General features: G+C 40.5%; 1 protein-coding gene and 2 long non-coding RNA genes across 7 annotated transcripts in view; 2 read left to right on the top strand and 1 right to left on the bottom strand.

Annotated features, from left to right (window-relative positions):
- Positions 1-26,306, top strand: part of LOC119494136 — a 73,393-nt gene that overhangs the window by 20,694 nt on the left and 26,393 nt on the right. The window lies entirely within an intron of this gene.
- The window catches only part of glra4a (glycine receptor, alpha 4a), a 54,144-nt gene that overhangs the window by 2,028 nt on the left and 25,810 nt on the right, over positions 1-26,306 (bottom strand). Inside the window, exons 1-9 of one of the 4 annotated variants that reach the window (XM_037779753.1) lie at positions 20,847-21,063; positions 20,574-20,704; positions 18,291-18,358; positions 16,036-16,259; positions 13,892-13,974; positions 9,028-9,165; positions 8,553-8,767; positions 5,254-5,403; positions 2,216-2,251 (exon numbers count right to left, since the gene is read on the bottom strand). In XM_037779753.1, the coding sequence (XP_037635681.1) occupies positions 2,216-2,251; positions 5,254-5,403; positions 8,553-8,767; positions 9,028-9,165; positions 13,892-13,974; positions 16,036-16,259; positions 18,291-18,358; positions 20,574-20,704; positions 20,847-20,878 (1,077 nt within the window). In that variant the 5' untranslated portion in view covers positions 20,879-21,063. Of the gene's footprint in view, positions 1-2,215; positions 2,252-2,859; positions 2,974-5,253; positions 5,404-8,552; positions 8,768-9,027; positions 9,166-13,891; positions 13,975-16,035; positions 16,260-18,290; positions 18,359-20,573; positions 20,705-20,846; positions 21,064-26,306 lie in introns of those variants that run through there. The other 3 variants (XM_037779754.1, XM_037779751.1, XM_037779752.1) reach the window with 3 other exon arrangements.
- Positions 7,549-9,119, top strand: LOC119494133. Of its 2 annotated transcripts, none has more exons than XR_005208129.1 (3): positions 7,549-8,000; positions 8,547-8,757; positions 8,980-9,119. It is a non-coding gene; the product is annotated as an uncharacterized LOC119494133 (long non-coding RNA). The 2 variants fall into 2 exon arrangements; XR_005208128.1 differs by having other exon boundaries at positions 7,549-8,009.

The following is a 26,306-nucleotide window of genomic DNA, read 5'->3' as shown; positions in this document are numbered from 1 at the left end:
AATCCTCAAAGACTATTCTAACCATCTGGATGGATAAATATTCGATCTGCTGAATGACAAAAGAGATTTTGGATCCGTTTGTCAAGTTGTGATTATATTTTCCATGAGATGACATAATGTCCTCGCTGTTTCGGTACAACACAAGAAAATATTCACACATTTATTTGTATGAAAATGTAAAATAACAAAGTAAAATCCTTATAAAATTGATAACTGATAATGCCATTTTAAAATTTTAGTTCATGTTGTATAAATTAAGCAAAGTCATATGAAATTGCTGCCTGCTTTGTTTGGATTAGAGAATACAGTCGCAACTTGCGAAACAGGTTAAAACATTTTTTTTGTCAAGTGTTTTGAAGAGTCTTTGAGATTTAAAAAATAAATTCAGAATACTGTGTGTGTTGTTATACGACCTTCTGGGTTTTTCAAACATATAATGATAAAACATGAGAGGCTGAAACCGCCGAGATCAGGCACTAGCCTCAGATAAACTTTCTTCAATTAAGCTTTTTGAAGTCACAAAGAGGAGAATCTGAGGGCATCATCATTAGGAGGAAGAAAGGAAATTATAATTTTGAAAGTTAATCAAAAAATTAACCTCCATCTCTCCTTTCCAGCTCCTTTCAAAGCTGCAGAATGATAGACCTTTCAAAATGCCTATTAATAAAAAGTCATGATCTTAACCCCACCAAAAAAACTTGCACTTGGCATTATGCTTTGATGAATGGCGGGGCACTTTTTACAGTGAATGAGACACTGTTCCTGCCCTCTGAAGAGAATATTAATAGACATGCAGCTTAACTCTGACAGCCCTCTGACACTTTGAGAGATTCACTTTAGCAGGGGAAAGTGAAGATGTGGGATCTAAATTGGATGATTAGTAGTCAGTGTGAAATGCCCTGAAAGCTCTGATCCCTGCATCTCCCCGCTCTCTGTTTCTCTCTCACTGACCCTGGCAGCTCTCTGGTACTCTGCCGAAATTCGCATCTCGGTGCTGGACAGACTTGGCAGTGAGGCGCTACCAGCTCCTGTCAAAGGTCCAATGCTAGTAATGTATTTCACACCTGTCTGTTCCTGCACGGTACATTCAATTTAGTCCTTTAAAAACTTCCCCGACCTCGGATCTCTGCCTTTTGCTTGCACCTTGACAGTTAGGCTAAAGACTCAAACGCTAACTTAATTTACTGTAACTTCCTCCTCCTTTCAATCGCCTGGTTGTGAGTAATTGAATGGTTACTAACTATCTGTTGCCCCAATGACAAATTGCAGCGTACAACAGGGGGATAGGGAGTTGTAGCTTCTCTAGCATAGCTTAATTATCCCTCCTACTCCTTCCTAAACGATACAGTACATCATGTGCTAAAGTCTAATGGTGCGTTTCTCTAAAGATAATAGGTGCTCATCCTCGTCTGTACTCTCGGCAGCCGACGCACACTTTGTGATTTGTTGGCATAAGATCAGTTTAGACTGATTATTCTCCACAGAGCACAATGTGATAAAGTTACTGGTGGAGGTGCTTTTCAGAGAGCAGTGTTGCCAGATTGGGCTGGTTTATGCCACCTTTTCATTAAGGTGGGGCGGGGAAAAATAGCGTTGGGCTGGTAGATGATATTTGGGCTGCTTTTATCAACATTTGGTGGGGTTTTGAAAATACTGTGAAAACAATATTACCAAACAAACTGTCATTTTATGGTAAAAAAATCTCAATTCAATCATGATTAGGGATAAGGGAGGACCTTCTTACCTTCATCATCATTGACATTGACATGACAATTTGTGTATTTAATTGTCTGACTGCACTATTAGCCTTTTTATCTAACATTTTATCTTTGGTTATTGGATGCAGATATGAAGCTTTGTATGCTTTTGTGTTTTCTATTGCGAATGTAATGTTTTTTTTCTACAGTTTCACACAGGTTTCTGGCAAGGTTTTGGGCTGTTATTTATTGAATTGGACGGGTTTCAGGTTGTGATTGGGCTGGAAGGTGTCAATCTGATCTGGCAACACTGTCAGAGTGATTACTGACAATCTGCATTTTCTTTTTTTTTTATATATAAATAATGCTAACAATAAGCTAAAATAATTGTGAAAAACATCGGAATAGTTTGGCATATTGGGAAATATATATGCCTATTCGCTGTCTTGCCAAGAGTTATCATATATACATATCTGTTCAGTAAATATGAAGCTACAACCAGCAACTGTTCAGCTTACCTTATAGCATAAAGACTGGAAACAGCCAGTCCGGCTCTGTCCAAAGGAAACAAATTTCAGTTTTACATATTTGTGTACAGATTAAACAAACAGAAGTTGTGAACTGTTAATTGGTGATCTTTAGAGGAGCTAATAGGCATATTTTGTTACTCTGGCTACCAGCTGCTGGCTGTAGCTTCATAGTTATAGTATCAGAGTGGTATCAATCTTCTCTAAGTCCTGTCAAGAAAACAAATAAACCTATTTCCAGAAATGTTTTTCTTTAAATTAGATGATTAAGAGAATAAAAAATAAAGCTATTGTTCTGTCTTTCGTAAATGCCGACATTCTTGGAGAGTGTCCTGGAAAAGAAAAGAGATTAAAAGTTTAACAAGGTGAGAAACAAGAGGAGGAAATGTATGTTGAATTTGAATTGGCAGTAAAACAAGTTACACATTGGGAAGGAACAAAGGGCAAGCAGTATTGGTATAAAGGAGCAGAAGGTCAGAAAGAGAGGGCTTTAGCGACGGGGCGAGATCAGCACAACGTGGGTTTGGATGTAGGAGAGATTCCAGGATATATTCAGGGTTGAAGACCGGAGGCATGGACAAAAATTGGGTTCGAAGGTCAGGGTTGACATAGGGTTAAATTTTTTGTCTTTTTACCCTAGCACAGGCGCTGCAGTGCTGATTCAGGTTCCTGTAGGTTGAGTTCTTATCAGGAATGTCATTCGCTTTCCGCAACGACTCAACACTCCCTGTTGGATGACTGGCAAACACCTCCGTTGGAAAGGAAGGTAGACAAATTGCAGTAAGAGTTATTGCTCCTTATTCCATCTTTTAGTTGTAAAAACAAGAGTTTGGTCGTCTCTCATTAGAGAAATTCATTAGTGTTGAATTTATAATTAGTTTTGGACGTGGGCCTTTTGCATTTTGCTGGGAACAAGAATTCCCCCTGCTTCATTTAAATGAAAAACCTACCTGCGCCGTGCCAAAAATAAAGTGATTAAAGATGCAAACTTCACATTTGAACAACAAAACTCAAGCAGACGCTCTCAGCTTTTAATTAAAGAGGCACTGTGAGTGTGATAATACGGGACATTATCTGCGGCTGTTCGTTTAGGGAACTGGCTTTGAAGACGAATAAAGAATCCTCAAGGAGTCGGTTCAAGTTATTTCTGTAAATACTATAAATGGAAGCTCTATTGTTTATTTTTGTAATTTTGAAGGCTGTGCGGATATACTTGCTGTTCGGCTCAGAGAACACCAGAGATGTCAGACGCAGAGCTGAAAACTGCATTGATTAAACCTGGTCAGTCTGGGATTTGTACACTCCATCAGATTCCTAAACTCTCTCCAGTACACATCGGGTCGTGCGTCAGTACCTCTCAGATGGATAGTTTGTGACCTCTAACTCCTGAGTGGGAGTAATTGTGCAGCTGATGTGGACAGGGGAAGTCTTTTCCCTCGACAGACCATCATTTTCTCTCTCCTGTATCGATGCAGGAGGGCAGCCTGCCCGGTAAATCTTCTGGACTCTTCATGCCTTTACAGGGAACTTTGCCATGAGTCCGGGAAGCTGCCCAGCCAGTGAGCTGTTTAATGGGATTTTCAAGATGTCCCGTCTGTTTCTCTTGAGACAAACCTTCCTATGTCACACAACGCTCTCTCAGCTCAGCTGTAAACACTCTTATTTGTCAAGTTACAAGCTGTTGCCTTGATAATCGTCGTTCAACATATGGATCCAATTTAGGGGACGTATGTTTGGATGGCAAATGGTGTCAAAAGGGCTTTAATGCATGCCTTATTAGAATATGGTACAGAAGAACAACTTAAAGATATGCCAGTATTTGAAGGGACCCATCTAAAGGAAATTAAGCTATTTAATAAGTGTTTGCTATAGCTTGCCATATTTACAAGTCAAAACGGATAGGTTATGGATAACTAAAGCCAAATTCACACCAGAGCAGCGGCAAAGTGCGGCCTGAGGGAGCTGCCATGCAATGTCTACGAAAAGCCGCGGTTACCGCTCCCAAGCTCAGCTACTGTAGCTATGGTTGTTTGACTCTGAGACGTGAGTGTGACCAAACAAAAGTTGGGAAAGGTTTAACTTTTAGTTGCAGTAAAAAGACCCTGTGACTCCTGTGGCATGTTACAAAGAATTTCTTCCTGCGTGAAACACACGAATACACGTCCGAGCCGCTATGTGAATTTGGCGTTGTTAAACAATAGTGTCTCACAATGACCACAACAGGTCAGACTACAGAAATGAATCAGTTTTGCAGTGTATGGGCGATAATTCAATATGACAATCGTATCGTGATGAAATCATGTATCGAGATATCATGATAAACAATTACGTCGTTTAAATTGACAATAACAAGCACATACTACTAACTCCCAGACAATCTGAATTGATGAGTTTTTCTTATTGCTTGCTTAGTGTAGTTAAATCAAACACTATTTGTGTGCGTGCATGTAAACATATAGTCTGTGTATGGTTGGAAATATTTTTTTCTTTATAATTTCAATAGAAACTTATGTTCATTTTGCAATAAAGTTTTTAATAAGATGAGAAAATAAATTTGATTTGGGTATACAAAAATAGTTTTTACCATTTGGCTATTTCATATAGACTATTTATTTATTGAATTACTAGAAAACATGCTATATCGTGATGTTTATTGTTCTTGAGATATGAAATGATCTATATAGGGATTGAAGGTTTTGGCCTAGTTGGCAGGATAGGCTGTTGTGTCGGAGAGAGAGGATCACAAAGGCTCTTCACAGGTCGTGCTCACGATGGAAAACTGAAATGAGCCGATCTGCCTCATGTAATATGACAGCCAGCTGTAGCGTGTTGATGTTGTCAGTTCCTGAATATACAGCGTATCCACAATAACAAGAGACATAAGTCAATGTTATAGAGGCTGACAAGGACCGGAGTGTGTGTGTGTGTGTGTGCTTCTCGCTATACTTTTTAGAATCTGCAACAATGTGCATGTTTAAGTGTGTGTGTAAACATGCTTCAGCCTGTCTGTGTGTGTGATTTACACTTACTATTCTTTGCTGCCGCTGCTTTTTCCTCAGCCTGATGAACTCCTTGTGTTGCCGTGAGACAAAGTTAACTGCCGCGTACTCCAGCAGGGCAGCAAACACAAACAGAAGGCACACCGCCATCCAAATGTCAATGGCCTTCACATAGGAGACCTGGGAAACAGACAAGGTCACAAAGTCATCAACAGCTAATCAATAAGGCCCAACGGATAATCACATACCCATTCCTCAGCTATATACGGCACGCAGAGACATTCATCTTTAGGATGGTCTAGCATCGTAATGAGTCAGTGGGATGTGGGCAGTTGACACATAGGCATGAGACAGGTCACGGCTCAGGACTTGAGGGGAGCCCCGGCCGCGTCGTTCATCATGAGAGAAGATGTGTCACAGCAGATCAGCAACGCCCCACTGAGCACGCATTGTTGCTGATGGATACAGATAAATGCATAAAAGTGGATGAAATAACGACGCAAAATGACACATCAGTAGGGTACGAACTCTGGAAACACCTCCGCTGTGTATTAATCAACACTTCCACTGTATTACAGTCTCATACTCCAGCTGTCACACATCTTAGTAGAGGTTGACACTGTTAACAAGTCTGTTTTCACCGTGTTAACATGCCATTTAAAACCTCCACACTAGGTTTTCTAATAATCTTAATACGAATTTCATTTTGGTTGAAATACTTTTATAATTTATCCCTTCCTTCCATGCTCGTTCTTAACAAAAACTTTCTTTTGCCACTGGAAAACCACACGTAAATGTGAAGGGTAGCCGGACTACCATAAATCTAGGTATATACCTGGAACCCTTTCTTAATTTTCAAGAGTAATAGCAAGCCTTCTTCTGTTTTGTCAACCTGTTCTCACTCTCAACTCGTCAAATACCGATGCTTGGTCAGAGCCCTTCAACGTCTTATGCCAAAGCACGGAGGCACCCTTTAGCGACTATGAGACGCACCAGGCTTTCAACTAACTCAAATGTAAACCCATCTGCGTCATTATTAGACGGTTAGAGCGACTGACGTAGTATTTAAGAGCGAGAAGTTGGCTAAGGGCGGGTGGGAGTGGTGGTGGATGTGTCAAACAAACACAGGACTTTCAACCATGAGACCGTTGTTTGTGTCCCGTGTGAAACTAAACCTCAACATTGACTTATTTTGTCAAGTCAGTCGCTATAGTCACGCGAGTCGTTAGGTAGGGTTAGATCATGGTTGACTTGACTAAGTGGTTTTGATGCCTAAACCTAATTTCCTGGGAAAACAGAAGTTTATTTTGAAAAGACACTATGCATATAACGAACATATATTGACACATCCCGTCCCTGACACGTCCAAAACTGACGCTTGAGCGGTAGGCTACCTAGAGCGTCATAGTTTGAAACGTCAGGGCCACTGACTAAGCGTTGGTATTTGACGAGTTGGTAGTCAGAATGAGTTGGTTTTGTTTCAAGATTCGGACACACATTACAAGCAAATTATGGAAAAAAGTTGATTTCTATAGGAAACGAGTGAAGCTGCTGTACCTGCATATTTTCTCACTTTATTTTTTTCTCGACAAATACTGGATACTTTGACCTCTTCTGGCCTCTAAAGATATTTCAAATGAAACAATCTAAGAAGGTCTAACTCCCATCCACACTACAGCAAGAACTCGTGTAGACTTCTCTTCATTTTAAGGGGTTGCAAGCCATAAAGTTTGGGAACATTGATTAAATTTGGGTGAGGAAAGAGCAGCGCTCCCCCTGCCAAATTACCACCACTTGAGCCGCCCACACATGATCAGCAGTAAAATTGCTATTACCATCGTTTTCCTATGGGGAGAGCGGTGCTAGGTGGAAGCCTTTCCTTTGGCATGGCACACCGCTAAAAATTGCCTCTGAGCGCTGCGCTCAAAGCTCAAATTATTTCAACTTTGACCTCAGTTGCCGCTGACCGAGCATATCCGATAACTGATGCAACTGTTGTTGTTTCCTAGAGACCGTGAATGCTGTTCCAGAGGAGCTGCTTAGTGACTGGCAGATAAGACTGTGGTTGTACTGGGCAACATCCAGGTGTTAATGTGTGTGTAGCTGTGTGAAAGTGTACTTAAATAGGGAACCTGGCTCTCAGCGATTATTCCCCCTTTTAATAAAGTTTAAAAAAAAAAAAAAGCCTTCCTGAGGGTCAAAAAGCACACGAAGCAGAGAGACTCCACAACCATCAGTGAGAGTTAACTGGTAATGTAGCACCGGGCCGGAGTGCTGTTGCTATGGTTACAAGCAATCTAATATACTTTGTGCACTGATCTAGAACGTCGGTTAAACTGTTGGCCGGTCGTCTATCGTCAAGGTATTCTAAAACACATTTTTATCCAATCAGAAAAAAGTATTTACCGTCATGACGGTATAATACAGTCTGTCTCTCCTCTGCTCCCTAACCTCCTCCTCAGGGATCTGTGTGCTCTGCCCTGCATGTCTTTCACATGCCAGTGTCCTAACCCAACCTGGCCCTTGTTTGTCTCCCTCGTTAATCTCCAGCCTCGTCCTAAATCGGGGACTGCATCATGCAGAGTCAGCATTTCAGGACTAAATACGCTCTAATATGTCATCATTTTCCAAAGCTCCCTCCAAATGCCTCTTTTACCCAACTTTGGCCGACACAACCAGTATATGTATATATTTTGAAGCTCTCGGTACTGTATTCCATTGAGCGTGCGTCACTTGTTTCATGGAGCACTTGGGTCGTCCTTGTAAGGAAATATCAGGTACGAAAGGTAATGCAATTTAGTTCTAAATCATTTATCACGTTTTGGGGGATATGTTGGAGCAAAATGTCGGAGAAGTTTTGAACTGTAAAATCTGTTTATTAGGTTATTTTCCATTTTAGTCACTGACCTTTTTGTTGAGCATTATGTAATGCCTATTTCCTCTCACACATACTTGCTTATTCGGAAGGGAATAAAATGCATTCACGCGTGTATGAAGGTGCAGTACCAGCAGGGGCAACAAAACCACTCACTTGTGTTTAGGCAACAAAACCACTTAGTTGGGTTTAGGAAAAACGTTATGGTTGGCATTAAAATAAGTATGTAAACTAAGCAGAATACATATGGAAACAACATAAGTACGGAAAACACGTCACAAACATCACTACAACGTAACTTACAAAATTCCGGTCTTGAACACCGGCCTCTTGTTTTAAAGTCCTGTGTTTGTTGGACCCATCCGCCTCCCCTTCCACCCGCCATAAGCATTCTTTCTCACTTTTTATTCTACGTCACTATCTATACATCTTGGTCACTCGTCTCCAGACCCACCTTGGGCAGCGAGGCCCTCGACCCAGAGCTCTGCGTGGTCATAGTCAGTACGGTGGTGATGCCCAGACCCACTCTGGCTGGTGCAGCGTCCATGTTTATCCAGAAAGACACCCAGGAGAGGATGACGATGAGGAGGGAGGGGATGTACATCTGGATCAAGTAGTAGCCCATTTGACGCTCCAGGTGGAACTTCACCTCGATGCAGGTGAATTTACCTACAGACACAATAGAACAATAGAAGTAGATGTATGTGTAAATTTTTACCATACAGCAAAGTCATAGGTTAAATCCCAACAAGAACCAACAGTTTACAGTGTTCTTCACGTTGTTGTCGTTGCTGAGTAATCTCTGTTGCATACCTAACTCATTTTACATGCCTCTGGAGAAGAAATAAGCTGAAGCACTCAATTGCAATTTGGATTTTCAGCGTGGGGTCCCTGGTTCCTCGACACCGTATCTGGAATTCATTATGTACCTGTGTTGTAATGCTTAGTGCAGTAGCCCAAATCCATCTCCTCTTTAAGCACAAACTGGGGGAGGGTGAGATCATCGGCAACCTGAACGGGGTTGTCAGAAAGCCACTCAAAGATCAAGTCATTCATGGTGTAACCAACTGTGAAAAGAGAACAGAGGAGATAAAGAGAAGATATTGAAGATTGAAGATGTCATCTTTTTACACTTTAGCTTAGTTTATATTGATGAATTCTCCTATTTTTCCTCTTTCCATGCACATAATTTAAGAACATTTTGGCAAACCTTGGTAAGATGATACATCTCATTATGTCACCATGGCATTTGCCAAAATGCTAAACTGAAAACGCAGTCCACAAACCAATGGATGACGTCACAGTGACTGCGTCCACTTTTTATATACAGTATATGGATGTATCGTTAACGTTTGTTATTGCTATAAGTACCAGAAAAATGAAGCTTTTTACTGTATATTTCAACATATTGCATAGCTGCACTAGCTGTTAAATATTCCCATTCTTGTTATCAGTACTGCTGTGATCCTCATCCCCTTCTTCCTCCTTAACCTAATTTCTTTCCTACACCACAACTCTAATTGGGATCTTGTTACCATCGTATAACAGCTATGCATGAGAAACATGAGAAACCTTGGCTAATGAGACCCAGAGAGAAAGAGAGAGAGAGAAAGAGAGAGAATGACACTTGGAAGAGTGTGGTGATATATAATGTCGCTTTTGCCCATCTGTCCAGCTACCAGCTACCCTCTGCCATCATGTTTGTCACAGTAAAGGTCACCCACCACAGCTCCAGTCGTGTTGTTGAAGGTTACAGAATGAAGGGGGGACATGAGGAGCATATCTGCCTGTGACGGTGGGAGATGCTGTATGTGCTAACACGTACCGAGCTGATTAGTGTGTGTAATAAAAGTAATGTAGTGTTGCACTCCTTCTCACAGCTACCTGATTATAAGTGTATTAAAAATGCATGCCACATGCAACAACAACAATACAGTATGTCTTGCACATCTGAATAATACCGATGTCCACTGGGACCCTTTACGACCCGAGATACAAAGACATCAATTATTCAAGATGTTATACATTATTCCACATGCCTGGGAAAACAAAAAATCTTGTTTATGAATTCACTGTCATACACACATCCTGCTGCAACAAGCGAGGGGAATACCAATGCTTTCCCAAGATAATGAGCCAGTTACAGCTGAGAGGTGTCAAAAAAAACATGTGATATAATGTTTAAGATGTAATAACAATGAAATTCATGAGGCATAATGTCTGGAATATCTCAGCCAGGTAAAGGAATGAGTTAGCCACATGTCTTTTTCATGTTAAAAAGCTGCTCACACTCTAATGAAAGCAACTATCTTAAAGGACGCCCCTCAGCCATTGCCAAAAGAAGCGACGTAGGTTACCAAAGTAAGCTAATCGAAGCTAATCAATAAGGTTATGAATAATGTGAATGATAGCACTAGCTGAGTCAATCTGTGCTAAGTTTGGAAATAACAGAAAGGGTTAATTCGGATTTTTTTGAAGTGGGGTTGTATGTGTATTCCCGTGTTCTGCGAGGTAAAATTACTGTTTTTGGGAATGGAGTCGGACGGGGCTGCCTGATGGCAAGGTAAAGCTGTGAAAATGTTCTAAATATAGCGTACACTTAACCGCTTTACCTTGCCGTCAGACAGCCCTGTCTAACGGGGAACTGAAGCCGTTATATTGCTGTCTTCAAAGCCACCAGACTCCATTGACAAAACCAGTTATTTTACCTCGCAGAACACAGGAGTTGCTGGTCTACTGCTGCATCGATCGATCAGTTAGTTAGTTTGTTATTGTGTGACTTTCGGATCCAAACTAATGTGGCGTCAACAGCAGTACATTGCTTAGCTTCCATGCCGTTACTCCCGTCTGCTTCTCCAAACTGGGAGCATGCCGACCGCCATCTAAGTTACTGTGTATAACGTTAATGCACTGACTATAAGAATGTATTTATACTGTACATGTAGCAGCGGCATCATGCAGAAACGTACGTCAAGTCACGTGAAAAAAAAGTTTTTAGAAGGGCTTGGTAAAATAGCATTTTGATGCTAAAACATACATTCTTTGACCAAAATATAAATGTTTTCGGATTTGAACACATAAGGAACACCACTGGGAAGCTACAGAATGATATAAAAACCTCAAAAGCCACAGTTATGCTTCAGATTCCTCGTCTTGCTTTTCACTTATGGTGTAAGTTACAAAGTGGGGGTTTGAGGTTACTGGACGCTAATGGCTCAAGGCAAAGCGAAGTGGTATAAGCTGCATATACGGAGCTTTGATGTGTCAGAATAAGGCAGAATCGTATTGTTGGTTCTATTTATAGATCTATATAACCCGTGGCATCAAAGGCCAGTAAAGAAGATTGGCCTTGGCTCTCTCAAACCCCAAAGATCTCCTCTCTTTCTCCTTTTTCATCAACCGCCTCACTCTCGCTTTCTCATGTTTTTCGGCAGCTCCAGTAGTGGCAGTAAAACCTATAATGTCCTCTTAACATCGAGCTCTAGCCAAGGTGATCACACCCTTGGGTGGTGTACTAGCACTTGTCAACACAAGGCCAAGTTTCCTCAGCAGGCCTTTAATCAGGAATGATTACGTCTCCTCTAATGGCGCTGTGATGTGATACACTCACCCAAACACACACACACACACATCTGCTTTAAGCACACATCTGTTTGTCCTCTCCCTTCCACTCCTAAAGGGTAAACTGTCTTTATATTTTTGTTTTCATGCTGTCTGATGTAAGTTGTGCACAAAATTTATGGGATTTTTTTTTATCTGTTTGTCCCTGTGTTAATTTGCAGACATAAATCATGCTGCCTCCTGTACGGAGAGGGAGTAACTAGTTCTAAACAAACCAATACCTCTTGTTGTTGTTGAATCAGATAAGGATGCAGGTAGAGATACCAGCATTCAGCTTGACTCATTTATTTGTGAGAGATGCTTCTGAAAAGGTGCAGTGACTTCATGGTACGAGTGCTCCTTTCCTCCCTTTCGCTATCACTTAAATTCTTTTGTCCGTATGACGGGAAATTGGGTCACCTCTAGGCACAGGGGGTGGGTCACATATAATAAAAGGGACACAAAATTAAAGTTTTATTATTTATATCCTGGAAATTGGTTTCACGAGGGCAGATGCTATCTCTGCTAAAGGCAAGGGAAGACTGAAAGGGGGAGAATATTATTCTTCGCCTACAGTTTTATCAATGTAATAACATTTTAAAAGGTTTCAAATGACTTTTTTTGCACATTTCTTGAACACTCCAGTTATAATAAATGTGGAATACATTTGTAAAGAATGGTGAGCAATTGACCCGTTTGCTAAGCCCCAACCACCCCTTTCTGTTGCTACACTTGTCAAGCTTTGCATTTATGCAGTTTACAATGAAAATTGGGGCAGATTTTTTTGTTAATATTCAATATTCGTGTCAAGAAGGTAACCCCCAAGTTGCAAAACTCACGTGAGGTGGTTACGCTGAGGCATTGACCTTGAATGGTTCAGGTTATGTCGTCGTGCAGCGAGTCTCGCAAGAGTTTTTGAACATTCTCGCAACATGGGGGTTACCTTCTAGACACAAACCTTCATAAGTTGGTCATACAGTAAACGCCGTCAGTGGCTGTGTTTGAAATCACATACTAACATACTATTGATACTAAGTATGACGTAAAAAATTGAGAATGTAACGCGTTCCAACTGCATATGTGGATTTTGTGTACGGGAGAAATGCCTGAATGTATGAGCAAGAATTTTTGAGGAGATGAGAGCTTACTGGACACACTCAACCGCCCTGAAATGCATTGCGGCTCTTGATTTGGATAAAAAGAATTATGAATGATAGCGAGTGACGTTAAGATACAGTTAAGAAGAAAAACGCTGGAGCTCACTCATATAATGTACTGTAGAAATCATATTTAACGCTAATATAGTTAATAATTTTGATATGCCTTAAAATAATACTGGAAAATATTAAATTGAGTGGAAGCTCTAATGTTGATTTACATTTGAGATAAACAATTTTCATTCAACGGTAGCTGTAACGTCGTGATGGATACAGTCATGTGATACAGAGAAGACTTATTGTTTGAGTTTACTTCAGTGTGAACAGTCTGCTGGTAATGGCATACTTAATAGTTAATTTAGAAGGCAGTACGTACAGTTGGTATGTGGTATGCTGTACCATAGTTTGCACTTTCGAACACAACCTGTCTCTGGCTGACTTGATGGTTATAGCGGACTCATTTCAAAACGAGAACATTGTATATTAAATGTTTTACTTTGATATTTGAGAGAAGAAAAAAGCCTTTTAGCGTGATGATCCAATGTGTTTGGCGAAAGACGCTAACGTTAGCCTCCACTCTGATCTAGTAGCATCCATGAATGGCTCTCACACGGTGGGGAAATACTACACAATGGATGTGCTTGTCGTGAAAAGGGCTTTTTTAATTATTTAGCCTGTAAAACCCACAAAATAGTTTGGAAGTTACGCTGGGTTATTGTAGGTAGTAGTCTAAGCTAGATCGGAGCAGACAAACACACACGGTTTAGTCCATACTTTACACTTTGGCTGTTGAATTTTTGATTTTGGAGAATGCATGAGATGCAATTAGAAAACATAAGAAACCATTCTCCACATGGACTCTGTGAATAATATATCCCAATAATGACACACATTTATAGTCATGATGCAGTTCCTATCTCTTGGAATATAGCAAGATTAGACACTTTACAAGACAGGCAAAAGGTAGAAAATCAAGAAGAGGGGGGTATATTAAAAGAGGAATGTGAGACAAGAGGAAAAAGAGAAGAAGACTCACAGCTTTCAAGCTGCATTGTACAGGTCTGAATGTCCATTGGGAAATTCTTCAAGTCCATAGGGCAGGACAGTACAAGAGTCAGCCTGAGATAGAAAACAGATTGGAAAAGAGAAGAGGAGCAATAGGGGATGTCAAAAGGCACAGAAGGGGCTCAAGGAAAAGACACCAAAAGCTCAAGGAGAAATGATGGGTTAACACAGTACAAGAACAGTGGAATAAATCAGTGCCAAGCTGCTTTGTTTTGCAAAAGTATGAAACAGGAGTCAAGAGTGTGTGTGTTCAATTCAAATACAATTGGACAAATGAGAAAACCAAACAGATTTTTCTGTTTAAAAAGAGATTGGAAAGCATATTGAGTTACTCTACCGTTTGATTACATGTCGCACCACAGTAATGGCAAAGTAATTGGTGGAGTCATCCCTACTTTTATGTGTTGTGGTGTTGATGCATTAAGCCTTCAAAACAATCCTCAGAGAAGAGAGTGAGAGCGCTATTTGGGAGTCTGTCTGGAGGAAAACTGTGTAATTACCTGCTGTAATGCATCGCCCAGAGGCGAGACAAGAGCCGCCAGCAGTATACACACAGGCACCCATTTGCTACTGTGTTATGATGACACACTATCTTTTTCAGCTGAAGAACCAACTACAAAATACCCAAGTGATTGATTCTCCTAACATTGAATTAATTGAGTCATGTATTTAGTGCACACAAAGATGCTTGATCCATCATTACTAAACCTAGTTGGTAAGCAAATCTAGAGGATGCAGTAAATCAGAGGTATGAGGTGGTGATTATCTGGATTTGCAACAGAGGATTTAAGTTGTATGGCTCTCCCTCTTCCCAAAGCAAACATAGAAATATAATGAAATCAAAACATTATTACTGTTTGCACTTAATTTTTTAAAACAACATCATATTTTACAGAAAAGTACCCAAGAGAGGGCTTCACAGTGGTGAAATGAGTGTCTTTTTTATATGCAAAATAATGTGTTGCACTTGATTTGATCCCTGGAATGTGCAAAGACTTGGTTCTTCAACTAAATGTTTGCACACATTTAGTCCACATGTTTGTTTCATTACATTTCCAAGATGTTGAAGTTTAAAGTTGTAAAATGGGAACTCATGTGACACGCAAGCAGGGACCACAAAAGTGCAACGTATCCTCACACAACGATTCGTATGATAGCTTACGAAATGTTATTCCTCATTTTTCCTATGAATGTCCAGCACCACCTGATGCATGTGTCAATTTCCGCACCAGTCTTTTAAAAAAACAAAAATGTTTGTGTTCACAGGAAACAACTTGATTAGGTTTAGGCAACAAAACTACTTAGGTTTAGGAAAAGTTCTTGATTTGGGTTAAAATAACTCCAGAAGTGGCGTAACTTAAGTACGGAAGTTACGTGACAGATGAATCAACGTTGACTTCTGGTTTCTCACAGGGTACGAACACTGGTCTCCTGGGCGAAAGTCCGGTGGGTTTTTTACCAACCAATTAGTAAATAATAAATACGAAATAATTTTGTTGGATATATACAAATTATAGTGCATTATTTTGTTGTAGGTATAGCTAAAAACGGTGTATGAGAACAGCCTGAAAGGTGTCATCCCGTCTTATAGTTTAAATTTCCCATCCAGTGTAGTCATTAAACAAACAGACTTCAAAGTCGCTCACTTGCCACTTGACATTTCCGTGCATTTTGTCCACGCCTGCACCCATTTAGTATTTTGGTGACCTGCGGTGGCACCTAAGTGGACAGAATGGTGCAATAGGGAGTGTGTGTGATTGGCAATTCAATTCAAACTGCTGCAATTGTGGTCAAGAGGTCGTGTATGAGTGGGATTTGTTTGCCTTTTAGTTTTCTTCAGTTTATTTGGCAGAAAATGTTCCCAAAATTACATAAACTGCTTTTATGTATGGTGACTAGTTTCATGTTGATTATATAAATTAAAGTGCAGACATATGTAAAGGCATAGCAGTGTTTTTATCATTATAAAGTTTAAACTCTTAATTTACTATCAAAGCTGTTAAATGCATGAATGACATGCACAGGATTTTCCACTTCATACTGCAGCTACATCTCCATTAAGCCCCTCTGATGTCATTCTCCAACAGTGGTTTTGGGAATATTATCTGTAGTTACCTGATGCTGTACAGAACGCTGCCATCTTGGAAAATCCGTAGCAGCTTGTTATCAGTGGTGACCTCGTGGAAATTGGCTCCTTTCTCGTTTGCAAAGAATAAATCAGGTTTCCAGATAGAGTCCAACATGGATGGATCCAGATCAAGGGAGTCGTCGGGGTATTCACTGTACGCCAGGCGAGGGTCGTTCCATTTCTGCCGTAGAAACACATTGAGCCTGTAGTCCTGTGGAAGAAGTCAGGGTAGTTAATGGAAATATATACCATCGGTGAAGGTTGTAGCACAGATGGAGAGCTTGGAAGTGGATCATTCTGCTGCAGAAGTGATGGGAATGTTCTGTTACTGGTTACTATTGGAGTCTATTGTAACTGATATTGAATTTAAGATGACCGAAGCTTTTGTACTCTACGAATAAGTCCGTGGTGCTCGTGGTAATTTCATTTCAATTCAATTTATTTTTATATAGCGTCAAATCATAACCAAAGTTATCTCAAGACGCTTTTCATATAGAGCAGGTCTAGACCGTACTCTATGACTTAGAAACCCAACAAGAGATCCCCATGAGCATGCACTACGTGCAACAGTGGGAAGAAAAAACTCTCCTTTAATGGGTAGAAACCTTGGGCAGAACCAGGCTCTGGGTGAGCGGCCATATGCCTCGATCAAATTTACACACACACACACAGATGTGTGTATTTCAAATTTATTGAAGGCTTTTTCGAGGACACCTACATTTACTTTGGTTTGGTTCATGTTTTCAACAGCTGCCGTCACTACGTACGAGCATCCACGACACATCCAGCCAAGAGACACCAGTTAACACGGTCACTTGTTAAACCGAAACACCAACGACGTCTATGGCTGCTAAACGTGTTGCATATGGTTGACTACCACTGGACTGAGGACACAATCAGAATTGCCCGTGTTTGTAGCGCCCATTTTAAAACTCAATAAACTCAAAACTGTCTGACTCGGTCATGGTATTTGACGTTCTTAACATGACCACGGATAACGTAGTTGTAAGCATTTAGTGTATGCTCGCTGGTTTAACGTTACAGGCTAGGTTTCTCCACCAAATACGTGTATATATCTGGCAACTTCCTAATGTCTTCTACTCACTCACTGATAGCACAGAAATCTGGACAGTCAATTTGTTTAGGTTATAATTGTGATCTTTGGTGGTTAATATCCTTGCATAGCTTGACAAGCTATTGCACTCCATCGTACTTCCGTTGCCAAACTGCATGCGCACACTTACAGTACGTACGTCATCATTGTTTGCAAACTGTAAAAGGTCCTAAAAATACTATTTAACTCATCTCCCAAACATAATGACTGGTGCAAGCGCTAGAGTTATTACAGATGATCCATCTTTAGTAATGTAACCTCCGTGGTTCAGGATAATAAAGGCATCACTCTTGCTGAAATGCCCCTGCCTCACCATATTCATCAGATTTTCCTAACCGATTGAATAAGATGGTGTACTGTTTGTTCAACCGTTGCAGCCATGTGCTGCTGGTGAGCCGAGGGTTGGCAATGCGAGCCATGCCAAGGACAAGTACGCAACACAATCACTCCTGCCTGCAGCCAGCATAGATGAGTAATTAAATTAGAATTCTAATCTGTGCAATTAATTCAGAATTCATCTTTAGGCATCGAAACATTGTTCCTTTTTCTTTCTTGTTCTCTTCATTTGTTTGAATGAAAAGCATGCTTCACCAGCGCATATACAATGACATCATTAGTGTTGTCGACCTGACTGGCGGTCTGACCATGGGCCTCCCTCAGACACCCTTAAACAGTCCACTGCTGTATTGTGCTGACCCAGCAAACTATAACACCGTAAATGCACACTTGAGGACAGCCATTTCTCCCTGAACCCCTCTCGTCCTCTCTCCCATACCTCCTTTTTCATCCATTTTCTCAATTTTTCATTTTAATTGCAGAGTGGACAGTTCATTATCAGCATGTCAGTGACCCATTGGTCTCTGAAGGTTGCACTGTTATGCTCCAGGAAACACAGAAATGAGGGAACGGCTTCAGCACCGAGTGGATTAGCAAAGAAGTCGGTAGGAAAGAAAGAGGATGGAGTGTTTCAATATTCCCATATATAAATCACAGGAGAGGTACAATTATAAACCAATACAAACCATAATACATAATCTTTGAGGGGTTTTTAAACCTCATTATTTTGATTTTAAGTTGTTTTTGCCTCTCTAACATGTGAAACATTTGAAATCTCCAAGGTCTTCTTACCATTGTAGTTTCTGTGATGGACCCAAAGCTGTTGATGAAAATATTACAGGTGACATTCACAGCTGGGCCTGAGGAAAGAAAAAAAAACAGACTGAATTTACACATCTCTCCCCTCAGATTCATGAGATCACACCACATTAAAATATACCTATTATATTGTACTGTACATCTTCTGTGGCTTTTTTAAGATTTACTGCAGTTTTCTTCATTCATTTTCAGTCATGCAAGCTCCACTTCTGTTGTTGAAGATCCTTAAATGCACTATAAGAGAAAGTATGTGTTTTTCTCAAGCCTTTCTTCAGCTGTAATTATAGTCCAAAAGAAATCTCATTTACTGAAACCAAACTCAAAAAAAGTTTTAAGAAAAACAATTCTAGGGACATTGGGATAGTTAAAACTAGGATTTTTGTGTCTGAGAAAATCGCCAGTGTGCAACCCTGCCATGTCAAATTACATTTCTATGCTACTACTTTGCAACAGCAAATACATTCAGTGAGAAAACGTCACATGAATTATGTTTTTATCGACATATTGAGGAACTGTTTTTGCACTTGTATTTGCTAATTTTTCACTACATTATTCTGGGAGTAACTCTTGCCATACAACGTCCATGTCATTAGCACCTACAGAGAGTGCTTCTGTTGCCTAAATGCAAACTTTCTGCAGATTTTCCCCAGAGGGACGCAGTGGGAGAGATGTGAGACAAAGATGCTGCGTGAGGTAAAAGGGACAGGTGCATGCCGGTGTTTTACAAACAACGGGAAGTTAGTTGTTGTTGTTTGGCTCATTGATTTTGCCTGCTTATCAACACACACGTCAGCAGTTGAAGCAGCAGCAGCAGCAGCTGTGACACACAGCTCATGGAGGCAATGAAGGTACTTTAAAATCCCTTAGTGGTCGATTGCTTTGAATTTGCGTCAAAAATATTGCTCATTCTCTGAGTCATAACTACACATAATCATAGAATCAGTATGACTTGTGCTTTCCGAGGATATCATTATCATGCATAAACGTCAACAAATCCACTTTGAATATAAAAATACGCTCCTTATAACCTAGTGTTTTTAAAGTCCAACTGAAATGCCATTTAGCCAGTTATTAGTCAACTTGTTTTTAAATGTATTGTTTACATGCAGTTTACTATAATGTGCTGCAGCTGAGTAGCTAATTGGCTATCTGGCCTGCAAACTGACTTTGAAATGCAAAACTAGGGGGCACCATCATGAAACAAAAATATATAAAATACAAATTTCGGATTTTTTTTTTCTCACAGGACATGTGCTCAGTCGTCTCAATTTTGTCTGATGGAGGGGTCCACAGTGTCAGACTTTGAAAACCCTAGACCTAACCACATGCAGGATTCCCTCCCTATGACTTGCATGGGAACTCCCTAAAAACTTTTACCCGGATGGGCGTGGTTTTGCAGGATGTAGCGGTGCATGCTTCGACGCACTGTGTGACCGTCTCTCAGCCTTCAGCCCACGCTCCGAGTGCATTTTGATGAGTTACATTAGTTTGGTACAAATAATGCAGGTTACTACTTTTAATATGCGCTATCCACTCATGCTAACATTAGAATTTTGAGATTTGTCAGTCAGGTAAAAGTCTTTTCGCAGTTGCAACGTTTGCAAGGAGCAAAAATCTCATCTCTGTAGAATTAGGCCTGAGGTCTCCTGTAGGTTTAATCTTTGGGTTAAGGCAAAGATTAGGTTAATAAACAACTTTTTTAGGTTACGGTTTTGCTATTTTATCCAAAAAGTGACGAGACAACCCAATGCGAGCCGATGAAAATAAGGCACACAACACTCTGTGGGACACAAGATGTCAGGCACCACCTTCTGGGTGAAATACCAAGTTTCAAACAAACAAAACATTACCAGAACTCCAGGCAGCAATCAGTTCCTTCATGAGACAGGGTTGGAGTGTGCTTGGGCTGCATGGTGACATATTATGTCTCATAAGTCAAAATCCAAACAATAAAGTAGCTGGCCGACACCACAAAGGGTTAATTAGATGTTAGGTTGAACTAACAACACTGTGTGAAACCAAACAGGGTGAAAAGGCGGATAAGCTGATGCAATATTTATACTGGAAAGCTGAAAAACTCAGAAACTTATTATAGTTTCTGACAGACCGGCATACGGCTCGTACACATGAGAACGGTCAGCTGTTTGGCTTTCACAGCACCGATCGAATGCTCTTTGTTTTTCTCTAGTGTTTGTGTGCTTTCTGCTCTATTTTCTTGAGGGCTGCTGTGACGGTCTGCCTTGGCATATACTCTACCTTTGAAGTTGGGTCTGATGCGGGCATCATATCCTGATGTTTTCCCCATGAGCTTGTCCAGGAAGTCAGAAGGCGACAGCTGTGGTCCTGCCCTGCCGGGGGGCTTTATCTCCTCCTTACAGGAGCTCAGTCTGCCGTTACCCAGGGAGGGAGAGAGAGAGAGGGGGAACAAATATAAGGAGAAAGAAAAGAGAGAAGATTTGAGAAACAGCAGAGGAGGGTGTGTGTATGTATGGAGGTAGCAGTGGGGGTGGTGAAAAAAAAAAGGAAAACCGAATAAGAACAGCTTTCTCCAACTCAGTCATCAGCAAAAAGTACCCAGCGGTGGACGAGGAAATGAGTGTGAAAAATGACGATGAATGGCTCGCCTCCGCTGGCAGCTAAAAGCGTATCTATTCCACATCATGTCTGAGACTTATTGTAGTTGTTAGGCCCTAACTACAGAGAAGTGAAACAGCAGCAGAGGTAAACTTGTCCCTCTCCTGCGCTTCCCACAGCTCGTGGCTTAGCGGGGGTAAGGCTTGACAGATTGATGGCTCAATTGTAATGCTATGAATGTCACACCGGGGAGAGGAAGGAGTTGATACAAGCTCCAGTGAGGCTCAGGCAGCCGCTGACAGGAATAACCAACAGGAGTGAAAGTAAAGAGAGGAAAGGGAGGCAGAGAAGAAAGACGGAAGGAAACATGGAAGGAAACAAGGAAAAAACGCTCTTTCAGGTTCACAATGGATTAGATTTGTCGCCGGCCTCCACTGTAGCACAGCTGATTGCACCCCATGCTTTTGATACAATTGTTAACAGTTCACGATCTGTCATGATCTGAAACTCCGGAGTACAGATGGCTGGTTCAATCCCCTCCGAGGCGCAGCTTTGCTGATGCCCTGTGTTCTCGTGACTGTGTGTAGCCAGTAGTCACTGATCCACCAATCTTACGGCCTCTTAGCTGTATTTAGAGCCACATAAACCGCATCGTCAGGGGCTACAGGATAGAAGGACTTTGTGGAGGATATTTTTGGGACGTCAAGAGTGAAGCTGAGCTGATCCTGAGAGATCTTCCACTTTTAATCGTGTTGGCAACAATTAGGAATTGTTAGGGAATAAAGCGTGATGATGATGGCTACTTCACTGCGTTATAATCATGAATCTAAGGTTAAATATGCTGAGTATTTCTCCACATAATATCTAGCAACAATATGTTTAAGAGCATATACATAAAAAAGCCATTAGATGTGTCCTTGCTCACATATGATTTGACAATGCTTCCCTGTCAAGTCCTCATTGGTCTGAAATGACGGTGTCTGTCCTTCAATATATGTCTGAATTTGAGTGAAAGCAGCCATCTGTGCAAATCAATCAAGGCATAACTACAGTAAGAGTTAAGTGTCGTGTTGGCATAATTACACTCCAGAGACACTCCAGAGTGGAAACCTCTGTCAGAACCAAACCATTCGACATCTTGTGAACCTGCAGTTTGCATCAAGACCACATCTGATTTGTAGCTCAAGTAGCTCAATCTCATTTCTTTATTAGCTTTCCGCAGCACAAAACTTACAATAAATACTGATGTTAGTGCCTCCCAAATGCATTTGATGATTACAAAAAAATATTAATTTGACTGACTATTTTGATCTGAAGGTGTATTGGTTGTCATTCTATCATGAAGACAAGGAGGTGAAGTTTGACGCTGAAGTGACCATGCTCCTTTTATTTGGTTTTCGCGTTTTTCTCAGGTTAAAAGCTTTTAAAAAGCAACCTTAAAAGATAAAGAGGGGGAAAAAAACATGTCTGTGATCTTCTGACATCTGATCTAATCAGCTTGAACACACTTTGAAAATCATCAAGAGTCATAAAATCAGTTTTTTGCAACATTTTGTAATATTTAGCGCCTATTTGGTGGCCATTTTGAAAAATGGCTGCCACGGCCCCCAGGGGCCAAATTGGCAGCGCCCCGATATCTATATCTTTTCATAACATATAAACCTACATCTGTGCCAATTGTTTTGCTTTTATTGCAAAATGCACAATTGTTATGAATATTTCAGCTTAGCTGTCCCACTAGATCTGCCACCGCTAATGTTATTGTTTGGTTAGGTTTAGACACAACAATTACTTGGGAAAGGATCGTGGTTGTGGTTACAAGAACACAATTTCCATTGTTGGTACAAAACAGTCTTCTGAGTCAAGATGCTTTACTTCCAATCACCCACTGGGTGAGCTCCTCTCTATAACAATATGACACTGCGTCTTTGCTCCTGAACCAGACAAGGAGTTATAATTCACACGCCCACAAGAGCTCCTTGTCAGGTAAATATAAACCGGTTGTTTTTTATGGTGAGGACAGTATCTTTTATTAACATGTTGCCATGCATGCATACTCAGTTTTGGTGTTGTATTTTGATTGCATACAATGTTAATACAAGTTTTAACTTGAGCAAAACATTTGTGCAATTCCTGAAGCTGTGTGGCTCCACTGCTGACATTACACCTAACACATACACAGACAATAAGAGAAAGAAGACGGTCTGAAGATAAAATAACAGAACTGTCAGTGTGTATGTTGCAGGCTGGGTTACAGCTAACGTCTGTACACTACTACAGTACGGTTTGTGGTAAATAACACGTATGTGTTTTTGCAGTCTGTTTTTTAAGACAATGGAATCTTGAACCTTCTGTTGCTAGTAGCAACCACTACTGGCAAAGTTCTATAGCAGCTGCAGTTAAACTGACATTGTGACTGCAAATATTTTCAACCATCTTTTTTATTCCCTCTCCAAACGCACAGGACATACAGTACTCTATTTTTTTTTTTTACAGCTACATGTAATGTATCTTACTCCTTTTACTTTCACCTGTGTGTCGAGGTGTAAATTACCAATCACTTTGCTGATTTGAATCGTTTCATTCGGGGTTCAAAGTTTCTTAGTCACTGGCTACGTAGTTGGTTCACTTTTTCCTGAGCTCAGTACAGCGTGTGCTGCAGGAAGTGAACCAAAGGAATAGAATGAGAGAATAGACATTACGCTGTTTTCTGTTGGTGCCTTCAAATGGGATTATGTTTACCGTGTTAACGAGGTGAGTCCATATGTTGTATTCATGACCTCGTAAGTGGAAAGTTTCTGAAAGCTCCGTGTGAAGTGTTTGTTGACGTTGTCAGAAATGGTGGAGGGCATGGAAATTCATTTTTTCGGTGCATAATAAGTTAATGTAGTGTAATTTTAGTCGTATATTGTTTTTCTTAATAATTTTAAAATAGATCTGATGAAAATGTTGATATTCCCACAGCCTCATCTTTTTCCTCTGCTGCTGCATAGCTGTACACGCATGGTGAGGGCTGGAGAATTCATGTAACATTACATCATCTACCATATTAGCATGTTATCATGGTAACAGTTATCATGGTAACATAACAAATTATATTGCTAATCCAATAGTTTCCATCCCTGAAGCCACACCACTAGTACAGCTAAAAACGACACAAGCATCCAGCACCTTTTTTGTTGATTTTCCCAGAAGGAGCTGCTGCGCACAGATCTCAGTCTTTCTTACATTATAAAGCTCAGCTCTCACTGGTCCCCTGATCCACTCCACTGCTCCTGGCTAGAGTCCACTCTGTAGTGTTGCTGATTTTACAGTATATTGGTACTCCTTTCATCCCTCTCCCTCTCTCCCTCTCACACACACCCAGTTAGAAACTCACACACATACACAGGGAGATGGATTGATGGTCAGACTCTTGCGCTTACAGAGAGCCATTGATAACGAACTGTCTGTCTCGGGCTGCGCTTGTTTTACGGATCGACACGAAACAATAAAACATCCTGTTTGGTCTCGAGTGTGATTTTCTTTGAGAGGTGGTCACAAGCTTTCAGAGACAAATGGTTGTGAGAAGAAACTCAGTATAGTTTTCAAGATGTATTGATAGAAGAAGAAAAGGTCTCTAACACAGACAAGGTTCATTTCTATACTCGGAGACTCATAAGTCAAAACTATTCACCAACACATACACAGCAAATTTTTCAGTGAAATGCAGCCTAGATCTGTGGATCTGAGTCATTTCTGCTAGTTGATGCTAATAAACATGAAACAACAGTATGAGATTCGTCAGCTGTAAATCAAATAGTCCTGTTATTTCTATGATACCTATCAAACACAATGGTCTGCATATAGTATGCATATACTATATGATCAGATCTTAAAAAAAAATATTAAAACACGTTTACATTTAGGCCTTTGTTATTGTTTCTATGTCACTAATCAGCCCGTTCGCCTGAAAAGGCATATGAATGAAACAACAATGCGCAAGGCATTTAGCGTGCAATAAGCTAGCGTTTTTTAATGACGTGTTTTCTGTACTTATGTTATATTGTTTCCGTACGCATTTTACTTACTTTATGTACTTATTTTAAGCCCAATCATGATGTTTTCCTAAATCTAACTCAGGGTTTTTGTTGCCTCAACCTAACTGCGGACGTTACCGTAGTTTTGTTGCACGACATGTGGAATGTCCTTGTAATGTTGTGCTATTTATACGCCGATGACAAAATGTTCTCTACATATGCAGAATCTTGTGATTCTGGGTAGATTAATGATGAAAAACTTTTCTATTTAAATGTATTTGGGAGCACAAAGACATTATTATCTATCCAATACATCTTGGGGTATGCATATCAGGGGTTTCAGAAGTGTCAGGAATTTAGCAATTATCATATGAACTTTAAGAACAAGAGCAAAAAGATGTTGTTAAGGATCATTTTTCTTGCATAATGCTATTCAGAGAAAAATCATAGTTTTAAGTGAACTCTTTGTGGTGAGGTCGACAGCTGAACTTCTCACCCTGAGCTGCGGGTGCTTTCCCTCAGGGCTCACATCACCTCTCGATCAGCCCTCATGCATTTCTAATTAGACTCCTCACTATTGTGTATGGTGTCATCAGTGCTTCGACGTTATCAAGGAGAGGGTGAGAGAAGAAACAGCCCAAATAGAAATGTTATGTTGTTGACACAAAACCACCAGAAAAATTGCATCCACTGTGACTCTTTGACGGTTTTGAAGGCAGTGCATCAGGTAAAAAATAAAACCAAACAAAACTGGACAACTTCCAAAAAATCTTTGTCTTTATTGGTAAACAATATCCTGTATAATTGTTTTTGGATGTTAGGTCTTTTGAGGTTAATGCACTGTACAAAAGTCAATCTTATATCTGCAGTTTCTAGTGACTACAAAACCACAAGTGTGACTGCAAGTGGCTCCTCATCCCTTCAAAGCTAAATTATGTGGTTCTTTGTCTGAGTGATTCAATTATTAAGATGCTCTTTGCTGACATTTAATGAGCCTGACCTTTTGCCTCCCCCCACGTCCCTTTCATTGGAGCATCCATGTCAGACTGCTGTCGAGAATACGTAACAGCCCTTTCTTTCCTTCCTCTATAGAGCAAGTTCTGGCTGTCACTCTTGTTAGTAAGTGATTTTATTTGGCTCTGACAGCAAAGCTGAATCAAAACTGAAGCACAATTGTACACACTTTCAAGTGCTAGGAAAACAGAGGTGGTTATACAAATGTAGAATTCAAACAGCTGCTCAGAAATGATTTAGTCTTCTTTGAAATGTCAGTATGCCAGCCAGCTACTACTGTACATATTTTGTTCTCTCTGAGGAGAAGAAGTCTAAATAGACGTTGAAAACGTGTTTTTTATTCTTGGCATCCTTTGCAGCTATAGAGTAACCACATTAAAGA

Source organism: Sebastes umbrosus, chromosome 9 (genome assembly GCF_015220745.1).
Source record: "Sebastes umbrosus isolate fSebUmb1 chromosome 9, fSebUmb1.pri, whole genome shotgun sequence".
Classification (NCBI taxonomy): domain Eukaryota; kingdom Metazoa; phylum Chordata; class Actinopteri; order Perciformes; family Sebastidae; genus Sebastes; species Sebastes umbrosus.
This window is presented reverse-complemented; position numbering and strand designations above follow the sequence as displayed.